Source organism: Nothobranchius furzeri, chromosome 11 (genome assembly GCF_043380555.1).
Source record: "Nothobranchius furzeri strain GRZ-AD chromosome 11, NfurGRZ-RIMD1, whole genome shotgun sequence".
In the NCBI taxonomy this organism is placed as follows: Eukaryota; Metazoa; Chordata; class Actinopteri; order Cyprinodontiformes; family Nothobranchiidae; genus Nothobranchius; species Nothobranchius furzeri.
Genome location: NC_091751.1, coordinates 47,826,959 through 47,839,879, shown reverse-complemented (window position 1 = coordinate 47,839,879; position 12,921 = coordinate 47,826,959). Strand labels below are relative to the sequence as shown.

The window sequence follows — 12,921 nt, the reverse complement described above, 5'->3', positions numbered from 1 at the left end:
AGCTTCATCTGCCATCACAGAGTACATTGTGGACGATCTAATTTGTTTTGTGATATTTTCAGTTATTTCTTGTGCAATGCTTGAAATAATTTCATTTTGTGATGGATGTGATAGGTAGGTGGCATTTTTAGGAGGTGAATATTTTTTGAGAAATGGGTCAAAATTTTTCAGGAGTTTCATGCATTCCAGGAAGTTGCCTTGATTATTGCTAGTCTCCTGCTCATCATGCCCGCAAAATGGAATGTTTTGCTTCCCTAGAAATGTGATCACACTCACAATGCGCTGAAGGTATTGGCGCCTCTCTGATATTTCTTCTGCGCTTGCAGTATTCAGCTGCTCAATAACATCCCCATGAGTCCCTGTGCTTTTAAAGCTTTGCCAACATGTCATGCTTGACTTATGGAAGTCACTTTTCTCATGCTCACGAAAGGAGTCCAAAGCCCTTTTCCAGTTTGAAAAACCAGAAAAACTAAGGAGAGCATCTTTATAGATACGAATGTTTTGCCTTCCAAAGTGACGACATGGAAAGCAAAATGTAGAGTTGGTGGCTTCAGAGTACTCCAGCCATTTAAACTGCTCGAACCAGCTCTTATTGAAAGCTCTTTTCTGTTTACCAAATAGGCTGAGGGGATACTGGGGAAGGCACACCTGCTTGGGACCACTTTCTTTTGTCCCTAAGTCTGTACTCAAAAATATATCTGCTGTCCCTTGTGGTTCTGCTGTCCCTTGTGGTTCTGCTGTCCCTTGTGGTTCTGCTGTCCCTTGTGGTTCTGCTGTCCCTTGTGGCTCTTCTCTACATTTAGCTGTCTTATCTGTAACAAAAACAAAGTCCTCAGGCCTCACAATCACATTAACTGATTAGGTGACATCACCTCACCATTTTTACAATCAAGCAAAGTTTTGTCATGATACCTATCATATAAAACATTACACCTGTGGATTAACACACCTAAAACGTCACATCTTGGAGGATGACAGGATGAGACTGATGTACTGGGTAGCATCCGACCTGTATAAAATGCGCGGGCACACACACACACACACACACACACACACACACACACACACACACACACACACGTGACACGCACTAGTCAACATCATATATGTCTTGTACCACATAATTTTTAATCTGAAGCTACATATTAAGCATATTCAGGGCAGAGTATTGTTCCTGTTAGTGTTTAGTGTGAGATGATAGTAAATATTCCCTTTCTTTCTCCATCCACTTTACCTGATAAGCTAACTTTAGGCAAACCAGCAGCACAACAAATATTTTCTAATTAGACTCACAAACCTGAGTCAACACCAGTCTCATCAAAGCTGGGGTTCTGTCGTTGTACTTTTTGACTAAAAAACGTCCTTATGTCCATCTTCACATTTGCGTTTCAGACAGAGACTAGAAGAAGCCAGGCACTGCAGAAGAAGCCGGCTGCTGAAGGGCTTCTTCTTCAGTGGTGGAGGCTCAGGCAGGCTGTATACAAACTACTGCCAACTGCGCCCTCTCTGTTGGACTTTGGTACTGCATGTTACTTCCGCGATTTAGATCCGGGGCTATCCATGAAAGATCCGGGGCTTCAGCCCAAGTAGCCGGGCCTAACGCCGCCCCTGAACTTCACATCCATGGACCTACTTGACAGTACTACATGGATTCTGCCAACAACGCCAAATGTGGCAAGGTGGAGAAAGGAGGGCCTGGGCGGGATTCGATCCCCAGACTCCCGGGTGAGAGTCACGCGTGCTAACCAGTCAGTCAAAGGGACATCACCTTGGCCAAGTAGCTAGGGCGCATGATCAATTGGGACACTGTGACAGGACACTCACACTGCCACATTTAAATAAAAGAGTCTTTAGCTGTTTATTTTTTTAAGTGTCCAGACTGTCAATGCTGCATAAGAATAAAGGAAGATGACTCCAGAGTCGGGGTGCAACAGTCTGGAAGGAGCGATCACCTCGACTTTTGTATCTGGTCTTTGGAACTTCTAGAAGGTTCTGGTGTGTGGACCTGAGGGCTCGGATTGGAGCATTTTAACAGTTCAGTAATATAGGGAGGAGCTTGACCACGTAGAGCATTGAAAGTTATAATCAGGATTCTAAAATGAACTCTAAAGTTAACGGGTAACCAGTGGAGAGACATTAGAATAGGAGTGATGTGTGCTCTTCTGTTTGCTCCAGTTAGGGGTCTTGCTGCAGAGTTCTGGACCAACTGAAGGCAGTCAAGGGCTTTTTTGTTAAAACATGTGAAAAGTGTGTTACAGTAATCTAGATGGGAGGAGACAAACACAGAGCAGTTTGGTGGACATATTTCATTGAAATGTACAAAATAGCCATCTTGCTTTCACATCTCTGTAAGAAATAAATAGTCCAACTTTTCTCTGGTGAACAGCTCATTTAAAATAAAGGATTTGTTTGAGATGGAGCAGGCATTTAACAGGGCACATTGAACTGAATCCTGGAGAACATTTGTTTTCTTAACCTGTTGGGTGTAGCGTTATGGATTTATGCTCTTTTATGAAAGAGAAACCATGCTACGTATTAATTCGGAATATTAATTTTAATAAATCAATAACCAAATTTTATATTGTTCAGAAGACTCAAAGGTTGTTTTCATCCATAAACTGCCGATAATATCTGAGTGTCTGTGTTTCAGTTCAATGAGGAAACAAGTTTGAAGGATTAAAAGTTTTAATTCTTCAAATTAAACTAATGATTTTGAAAATTGACAAACAGGAAATAACAATCACATTGGCAACTTTGTGGGACAATCTTTTAACAGTTTATATGCTGTTCATGCTCAAATAGACCTTCTGGTGAATTTATGAAGATTGAGAATGTTGTGACATGAATGCGTGTGTGAGTCTGATTTTGCTTCAGGAAGAAACAGGTGTCTGAGTGAAGTGATGGTTTGGATAAACTTAGGTCTTATCAGAGAACTGCATCAAACGCTAAAACCGTGCTCTGTCTCACCGAACTCTTGTGGACCCTCTTTCGGATCCGGGCCGTGGAGGATGTTGTGGTTCATCCAGATGACACCGGCAGCTGACAGGAGACATAGGTGTCGAACGGAACCGGTCCAGAGTTGCCCTCGGTACACGTGGATGGTAGAGCGTTTTATCGATGCGCTTTCTTAAGTTAATTCACTCAGAAATCAAAAGACTCGGTAATGAGTCTTCGTTAGAAGTCGCGATTCAGCTATTCTGCCTGGCTTGGCAGAAACAGCGTGGAAGGGGGGAAGAACGAGCCAACAGGCTCTGCCCCCCCTTTGGTTTTCAGGTCTGTTCTCTCTCGTTGTCCAACACGAACTGAATCAAAAGACTGAAGCTTACCAAAAACCTTTCTCTTCTCAAAGCAAACGTGCGTCATCAAATGTGTCTGGAGTTTACTGTGAGCAGGTGTGTGTGGGTGTGTGTGAATGTTTGTGCTTGTGTGTGTGAAGGTCAGTAACAAACATTCTTAACATTATTTAAGAATGGATTCATTAAACCATTATAATTACCCCAAAGCATGAGAACCATTCATTTGATTAAACACATTTATAATGAACAAAATGATAATGGTTATTTTAACATTAAAATCAAGAAAAAGAAGTTTAAACTTTATGTTTTGACTTGGTCTGGGTACAACTCATGTAAACACATCTTCTGGTAGACTGCAGGTGGCTGATGTTATGGTTTCCTCCCAGACTCGCTGGCGTTCAGGTCTTAATCTGTGGGTGAAAGTTCTCAGCGACCCAGCTATGACCCAGCTGAGTCCAACACCACCATTGTGACAGAAAACTCATATTTCCTCACGTTACATGGGGAGGGATGGGTCGTAAACATCTGGTGTTCTGGGTTCTCCGGCCATGAATACAGTTTATGTCTTTGCTGGTTGATAACTGAACTGGAATAGGGAAACTTTTGGGTTTGTCAGCAGAAGACAACATTTTGGGAATTGTGACCTTTGGAAGACGCGTAGAAGACTGCTGCTTCATGGGAGGACTGAAGGGAGTGATGTTATTTGAAGTGGAGGTTTGAGCAAAGGCCCATCTCTGGGATGTAAACCATCATGTCTGTGGAAGGGAATCCACCATAGATGTATATCTATGGGACTGCACAGCATGCCGGATGTCAGGCGTGTAACATCATTCGATCTCACATGAATGATCAATCTTTTAACTGAAGCTGGGATGGAGTACAGCAGACCAGGAAGTTTATCCATGAGAGCAGGTATGGTGGCTGATGGAAAACATCTCGTCATGCCGTCAAAAAACGGACATTCCTGATTATTGAATCACCTACCAGCAAAGTGGTAGGCGAAAACAGTGGACGAGGTGTAGAGAGCTCCTGATTTGTGTTCCTGTGGAGTAGTGGAGGATTCTGGGTTTGGGTTCCTGTGGTGTTGTGGAACCAGAGAGTTTGAGGTGGAGGGTTAGCCGTGGAGGAGCTCACCTCCTGAGCCAGGGTAGGAGGTCCAGCAGAGTGTCAACGCACAGCATTCTTTAGTATCAGAGGTAGAGGTTGGGGGGGGGGGGCATGCTGAAGTTGCTTCTTCCAGACTACAGACTCCTGCTGGATGGGATCAGATAGTTGGGAGGGAAGAGGAGGCCTGGAGGAACCAGCTGGTTGTTCCTCAGCAAGTGGAGAGAAGCGGTTTGAAAGACTGAGGTCAGGTGGGGTTTTGGATCAACCATAGGGGCTCTCCCTACGGCCACGTACCACAACCTTGGACCAAGATGAAAATTGGTCAGGAGTAGAGCTGGGAGTCGGATTTCGTGGTGCAGAGGGATCCCAAGCAATGGTGTCTTGGAGTAGTTTTGTGCAGATTGAAGCAGTTTTGCATGGATGTTTTATCTTCAAACTGACTGACAATGGTCAGCTAACAGCTGTAAAGCAAGTAGAGCGCTCCACCTGGTGTACTTACCTGTCCCACAAAACGGCCAAGTGTGGTTTCTGGCCAGCAGAGGGCTGCAGAGTGCTGTCCAATGTTAAGTTTGTAAAGTTTCTGCCAACAGAAACACTGAAACCCACTTCTAAAGGAATAGCTTAAAGCGGTAAAACTGTTTTAGAGTTGCTTTAATTGATTGAATTTGATTTATTAAGCTAAAACAATGTTATTTCCCCATAATTAATTAAAGAGATAGAATAATTATTTTTAAGTAAGCAAAAAATGTGAACAATTTCACTCAGAACTGAAGGTCACAGGTGGTGTATTTGTGAAAGAAATTTGGGGAATGTCCCTTTATGCAGGTTAAAATGAGTTTGTGCAGAAATAATGACAGGCACACGTGATCTGAGCCCTTTGAGTTCAGATTTATTGATACGGCTGTGCAGTCACAGAGCATGGTGGCACACACGGCCGCCTGGCCAGCATGGGACAGGAACACACACACACACACACACACACACACACACACACACACACACACACACACACACACACACACTCACACACATGCACTCCCAGTTACTCTTTTTCATCAGAGATGTATTGGACAGCACAATCCAAGATAATTTGTTATCTTACGTTTTTCTCACGTGACCCATGTCATGCTGAATGTTTACTATGAAAGCAAACATATCAGTGCTTTCAGGTCATCGATGGTTCTATCAGGGTGCTCAGCCAGCTACATCCAGTCCACAACATCTCCTTTTTGTTTCACCATACACACTCATCAACAAAGCAGGTCACAGTGAGGAGATCAGAAATGCACGTTAAGTATTTTGTGCCCCCCCCCCCCCCCCCCCCCCCCACACACACACACACTTTACAGAAGATCATTCGTAACGGAGATCCAGACGAAACGAGGAAACAAAGCATTAAACAGACACAAATGATCCGTTTCATTGTAACCATAACAAAAAAACACCATATTCATTAGTCAGTAATACAGCTATGTTTCCTATCATTGTCGGTATAAAGTCCCGGTAAATGTTCAGCTATCACAGTAGCAAGTGGCGCAAACTACAAGACTGTACATTAAGTTGGTCTGATGGAACAGAAAATAAGATTCTGCTTTTCCGAGTGTCAGGCAGCCTGTAACAATTATGTTTTAGGTCTTACATTTACAGATTGTTGCACATTGTGTTACATTTTCAGCTTTAAACCACTCCACGCCTCTCTCATTTCAGAGCTGGTGAACGAAAAACATGAACGGACACCCAGAGGAAAGAGAACACGATTAACAGAAGTGACCACTAAGAGGGAGACGCTACAACACGCAGCACAGAGCAGCTAGAAAATAGACTTCTCCAAATGGAAAGGAGCAAAATATACCATTAAATCTACTTTTAAAAATACTATATTCTGCAAGATGAAGCTTCCGACTTTACAAGCTGATCGTCTCAGGGGACTGTTGGGCGTGAAGTGTTGTCAGAAGCTAGTTGGATCGGCTACGCCCAGATGGGAGCCGATTTAAACGACATCACTAAAGTCTCCTACAGGTGGGACACAAGAACAGCTAGAGGCACACAATCAGCCAGCTGGTATGCTAACCACTGACTGCATCTTTTTAGGTAGAAAGAAGGTTTCAGTGCATGAAAAATAAAATAAAATAAACTGCTAAATTCTACCATCTTCTGGTAAAACAATTAAAGATTGAAACAGAGGCTACAAAATAAATGTTTTGTATTTCATTACCTTAAACACTCAGTTTATCACCATATGTACTCAAAATAAATCCACCAAGAGCTTGATCTTGGCACAAAAATTCTGTTTTTCATCCCAAATTAACACCAACAAACATAAAGATAAAATGTTTAAGGAAAATATTCTCCATCACTATGCAAATACTGCCGAAAACATATAAATAGTGAAAACTGAAACAGCAATGGGTGCAGTGTGATACATATTCAAATTTAGCAATATTACATCATCTATACACAACATTACAAGCCTTGGAAACCAAGAAGCAGATACACTTTGGACTCGCAGCCTCAAATGCGTCACAGAAGCATGAAGGTTCAGCCTGCTGGGAGATTCAGGAGCACAGCGTGAATTCAAACGTTACGACCAAATAAAATAATTTTTAAAAATTCCTCTAATTTAGCAACAGTGTTGACTTCCTGCTACAGCTTAAAGACCCATTAGAAGGCATCGAGAAGAAGACTTACATTGTGACCATGTAGTGCATAAATAGTACGGGACAAAAGGAATGCAAAATGGAAAAATAAATAAAAATACTTAAAAAAGTTTTTTTATTTACAAAAATAAACTGAATGCATTTGCGATATGTTTTGATTTGCAAAAGCTGCTTTCTAATTTTTGGACTTTTTTTTAATCTCCCTAAAGATTATTTTTGTAGGTTGGAGGATTTATGCTCCCCCTCAGTTCCACACAGGTACCATCATTCATTATGTACAGTAAGAAAGACAAAAACTAAACAAAAAAAGGAACAAAATGCATTCAAAATCCCTAAAGACTGAGGATAATAATGCGAACGTAAACACGGCGCAACTTACGTTTTAAAAGAACTTTTTGCAAACATGAGAAGCACTCAAAACTCAGGAGAACGTTTTCAGAAAACTAGCTAAACAATATGATGACCTGTGTATTGTACTGTACATAAATGTATGATGCATGCTGTATAACAGTTGTAAAAGTCCTTTGAAACATTCTGCATTTAGTCTCAACACAACATCACCATTTTAACCTAAATTAAACTCATAAATTGTTGTGAAGATTGAAAGTGAGACTTTTAAAACAGCTACATGTTTGTGGTTGAGTTAAAAATAAAAAAGAAAGCAAATGTTATAGACAGCAGGCTCCTCCTTTAACCTCCTGCTCCTGCTTTGTGGTAAATACATCTTTCAACAGAGTTCATAAATGAACAAGAAAGGCAGGATTAATGCACATAATTCTGTATACACGGTAAAAATGTGACAAAAGTTAAATAACAGGAGGAACAGCGAAGACAAATGGAAGCAAAGGTGCAGGTTTTCTTTGACCTGTAGAGGGCGACATATTCCTATACTATGGACTTTCTTCTGAAATAAGCCACTCGAGGTTCAGGTCGACAGCAGCACAGTGGAGGTGTGGCCGTGATGCTCCTCAGCTCGGCTATTCCATCACTTCCTCTGCTTCGTTCAAACCGGACAGGAATATTTATCATTAGATTATCCCTAAATGATTCCCAGAATGACTAAACTGTTATATCAGGTGTCCTGGTTAGACAATGTCACATTAAAATGTGTTTTTGTTATCAAACAGATGCTTCATTTTGATTTTATTTCAGCAACTTCAAGTTTAAACTCACCTTTAATTTCTTTGTTCTTGTTTTGTTCACGGTCTGGAGATTCAATCTCTTCTGACAGCTCTCCTAAAAAAGATTATTTTAATTATTTTTTTTACCAACTGGAGTTTACTCACAGAAAATATGACTTTAAAGGATAAATTAAGGTTCTGTGTTAAATACAAAGTTTGTTTTAAACTGCTGATGAGATAATAAAGAAACAGACTTTTAACTTATCAGTGATAAAGTAAATAAAAATTATAAATCGAGTTTAGACTATTTTAGAGGATTTGTTTTAAACGTGTCATCTCTGTTTAATGGAGTTTGTTCTCATGTTTTTATTTTTAATGGTTTTAACGTTTTTATAACTGTGGATACAGAACAGTAAGATAATTGTCAATGCATATGGATAATAAAGTTTATTTAATCTTCATTTCCTTTAAAGGAAGCAAAATATCAGGTTTTAAATCTGAGGGATTTCTATTTTTACAGCAGCAGCCCTGCACGTGGTACAGCTTCCATTTTCCCATTAATTTTCTTCACTAAAATGTGTGAATTTGAGTGTAAATTTTGATCAGTTAATGAAAAATCAATGTGCATTTTTCAGGCAAAAGCAAAAAAACAAAACCCAAAAAACTTGAAAATGAATAAATAAAAAAACATCACAGACCTGCTCTCACTAATTTTCCATTTAAAGGTATTACACAGAAGGGATTACCGTTCTGCAGCGGGGGGCTGTGCTGCATGGTGTTCCCAGGCGGCGCTTCCTCCTCTGGTTCCTCTGGGTTACCATCTGGTGGTCTGCTGACCTCTCCTGACTCTGACGCCTCCCCATCCGATTTGTCCTCCTTCTGTTCGGGGTCTTCAGATGCTGTGTGGATCTCCTGGGGCTCCATAGCCTCCTCCTGTTGAGCTTGCTCCTCTGCTTCCTTTTTAGCTCTCTCCTCTGACTCTGAGGTCACACGAAGCATTGAGACCATTTAGCATGTGTGTTTTTATGTGTATTAACTATTTTCACTAATAAGGGCTTAGGCAGTATGTTTTAATACGTTTAAAAATATTTTTGACCTCAGTTGAAGCTTAAATATGCAGTAAGAGCATTTGGCCACTCGATGGCAGAAAAAACATGCTTCATGAAAACTGATTAAAGTAGAAGGTAGACTATTTTCTTTTTTTTTTTTTTACATTTAGCGCTTTCTATACTTGCGCATAATTTTAGATAATTGCTCTCTTTGCACCTTTAGCAGCCTGGGATTTCCACCTTTCCCTGTTCTGATAGACCTCCTCGTTCCACAAAGCCTTGAAGTTTTTCATGTCCACCGTCAGCAGAGAGCTCTGGCCGGACGAGCTGCTGTCAGAGCCCACGCTCTTGACACTGTGCCTCTTGGTTTCATCTGAGCTAATACTGTTCAGGCTGGAAAGATGAAATACAGAATTAGATGAGAGGGTCATTAGACCTTCAACATGAGTGCAGTGAGGATGTTTTACTGAGTTTGCATGCTGTTATTTGTAATCAGTAATCAGGTGCATGTTATTCTTGCAAATATTTCAATATAATGTCTGACAAAAACTTCATTTTACAATAAAACATTTGGAAAAATCTCAAAGTAAAACCTCAGTTTAGGTTTCATAAACTCTTTGCAACATCCTCATGTTTAGCTTCATAACCCCCACATTTCTAGTTTTATTTAGTATCAAAATACTTCTGTAACAACTTTCCTTGAGTTCACAGGCACATTTTAAAATGGCACCAACTCTATTTCTACTTTACATTCAACCCATAAGACGAGCTGCGGGGAATATGACTGAGCAACCAAAGAAGACTTTAAAATCCTAGTATTTTTATAGATGGAAATGTAAAATTCTCTAGTAAAACATACACTGTAGACATAATATGAAGGCTCATTAAATTATACAATGCCCTTTTGTTTTTGCTCACTTCATTTTTGCAAAATTCTTTGTTAATTTTGTGTCACAATGCAGCAGTGTGGTTCAAGAAATAATACAAAAAAGTAAAAATAAACTCAGACATAATTGGGTCTCGACTTCATTTGGAATAAACTCATACATTTCAAAATTTCTCACAGAGGATGCACAACAAAATGATTGTATTAGAAATGCAACATTCACATCTCCTTTACATCTCCATCATTCATTATGTCAAATAAATACAACTTTTAAGAGTCAATCATCATAATTCTGGCAATTGTTTTCTAATTATTTACAAATCAGGTCAAACAACTTGAGCAAGTAATCCTCAAGTTTAGACCTCAGACTTGACTCAGGACTTCTGTGTCTCTGGACTAGACTTGATTCAGAACTTAAAGTAGTGCTAAATAGTTTTTTCTACTTTAAGCTAGAGTTTTAACATTGATCTCAGTGATTGTTGAGTTACAAACATGACCAGTTTCTTATTTGACAGCACTCTGCCACCCTCTACTGACCAAATACTGTGTTTAAATAGATTTGTGGAGTGGGTAGGTGCTCTATAGGGGAGCTACTTTCCTGCTTTACAGCTGTTAGCAGTTATGCTAGCCTTTTCAGTTTGCTGATTGTCAAAAAAAGCACAAGAAGAAGAAAATAAGAAATTTGCTTCTTTGTTGGCATCATGGCCTGGAAGTAAGAGAGTAATGCCTTTGGAGGCGGAGCAAATTGCTAAAGCCAGAGTGAACATACGCACAACCTACATTAGTTTGTGAGAGCTAAAGGATGCTACAAAAATCATGGACTGATAGTGACCTGGCTTTGTTGCTACTGGACTTGTAAGTAATAATATTTTGTCCAATAGTGTGGATCTTTTTACTTTGTGGTTTATTTTAGTATTAGTTGGCTCATGTTAGCATTAGCTTGTTGTTAACGCTAGCTACAGTAGACTGCAGCAAGGTTGTTTATGACAGGAAACTGCTCATTGTTACTTTAAACTCTTGAAAGGTTTAGTTATCTTCGTTCTGTCTGTTAATTACAAATCTGCAATGTTATGCAGGACATTTTAAAGTCTCAGATCAAAGGTTGTTGGAAATACATGTAGTGAGCCTTATGTATGTGTACACATGACATATTTCTGACTTTCTCGCAAACATTGTAATAATTCAAACTTTTCAAAGTCAGCCTGAAGCAGCCTAGGGATGAGTGGCAAAGCAGCTCAGCTTGTACCTCAGCTGGACATGTTGTCTGATTTGTGATCTAAACAGTAAAGCTAAGGTATATATTTCTGTTCTGGAGGATAAAAAAAGAACTTTCTGTTTCATTTGAACATAAAAGAGAAGTAGATAAACAAAGGCAGACAGAGAGCGCAGATACTGTCACAGATTACTGAAAGCAGCTCTCAATGTTGTTAATAGAGAGTCATATGATAGCCAAAAGCAACCAAGTGGAACTGTGAGTTTTTACACTCTGTTTGCTTAACTGGAGCTCCACTGAGTAATGCTAATGACTGCTGTTAAACTAAACTGCTAGGTTGAAACTGATGTCCAGGTGCAAGTAAAGATGCAGAGCCAGACTGTCAGAGAACTGCTTTATTATCCAATAAAGCGACTCTGCACAGTGGAAGGTATTTTTATTCTGTTTCAGTGTATCATAATTATTAGAAACCCAATGTCACGTGCATTGTTCTGTGTTAATTTGTGCGCTTCTGCAAAGCCTTAAACATGTAGCTGATTTATTGCAAGACTGGAGAAAAAAAGTCCTGCCAATAAATTCAACTAGCAGTTCCGTTTTTATCTCTTGAGGGAATAGGGTAAACCGATCTAGCTCGGGGGCCCATTCCTGATCATGGACGTGAGGTGAGCTTGGCTAGCGTCTCTAAAATGTCAATTTCAAGGTGCTTGGCTTTGCCAGATGCAAGGTGAAAACATTTCCACCCAATGAAATCGATTAATCATGGAAGATGCCTAATCATTTCTCAATGCCTCCAATTAGAGGTGCTGTTCTTTTAAAGAAGCGGATGTTGTTCTCTCTTGTATTTGAACTAGTGAGAGTTTTTAAAAACAGGAAACATTTCATCCTTGATTACACAGAATGGTTGATTGGACCAAATACAGAGCAGTATTTAAAGATTTGATCCATAGAAGCTTACCTTGAACGTCTAAAGCTTGAAAGACCTGAGTGGGAGGCCTCGTCGATGAGCGGCGTGACGATCCGCTCCATCATGTCTGTGAGCACAGTGAATGTGGGCACCACGATGAAGTCTATGAACCCTGGTGAAAAAGATATCAGCAAATCTATAAAACATGTTAATGCACACATGCATGGGAAAATGCCAGTGTGATCATTGTGAACACTGGGAATACTTTGGGATCCTCCAGGATGAGTTAGAAACATCTGGGTTTCCCTACTGGACTTGTTGAAGCAGCAGTAAAGGGTTTTTAAAACTTTAAGCTATTGCTTTCGAACTGGTTTCAGCAGTTTTTCAGCCACGAACTTGAGCAATTTCACATTGGACATCCCTCTGTAGCCCTCTGCAAGCCAGAAACTGCACCTCACAGCTTTGTGGCATGGGCAGGAACACTAGCCGGAGCTCTCAAACCTGCTTTATGGCAACAGCTGTTTACTGTGCTGGTAGCTATTATAAAGGTGAGCAGCTAGCTTTTGTTATTTCACTGACTTTCAATAAAAAGTACAAAAAGAAGAATGTTTTTTTTAAACATCAAGGCGGAGCCTCAAAATAAACACAAGAGTCTTTGCAAAGAGCTAAAACCAGAGTGAACATCGGT

The 12,921-nt window shown here is 40.1% G+C and overlaps 1 protein-coding gene across 5 annotated transcripts in view; it reads right to left on the bottom strand.

The window, feature by feature from the left end:
- Positions 1-7,152: 7,152 nt before the first annotated feature.
- The window catches only part of pde1cb (phosphodiesterase 1C, calmodulin-dependent b), a 147,031-nt gene continuing 141,262 nt past the window's right edge, over positions 7,153-12,921 (bottom strand). For 4 of the 5 annotated variants that reach the window (XM_015956598.3, XM_015956600.3, XM_015956601.3 and 1 more), the window contains 5 exons: positions 12,285-12,405; positions 9,448-9,623; positions 8,928-9,161; positions 8,234-8,296; positions 7,153-8,057 (listed from right to left, as the gene is read on the bottom strand). In XM_015956598.3, the coding sequence (XP_015812084.2) occupies positions 8,038-8,057; positions 8,234-8,296; positions 8,928-9,161; positions 9,448-9,623; positions 12,285-12,405 (614 nt within the window). In that variant the 3' untranslated portion in view covers positions 7,153-8,037. The remainder of the gene's footprint in view (positions 8,058-8,233; positions 8,297-8,927; positions 9,162-9,447; positions 9,624-12,284; positions 12,406-12,921) is intronic. The other variant, XM_015956599.3, reaches the window with a different exon arrangement.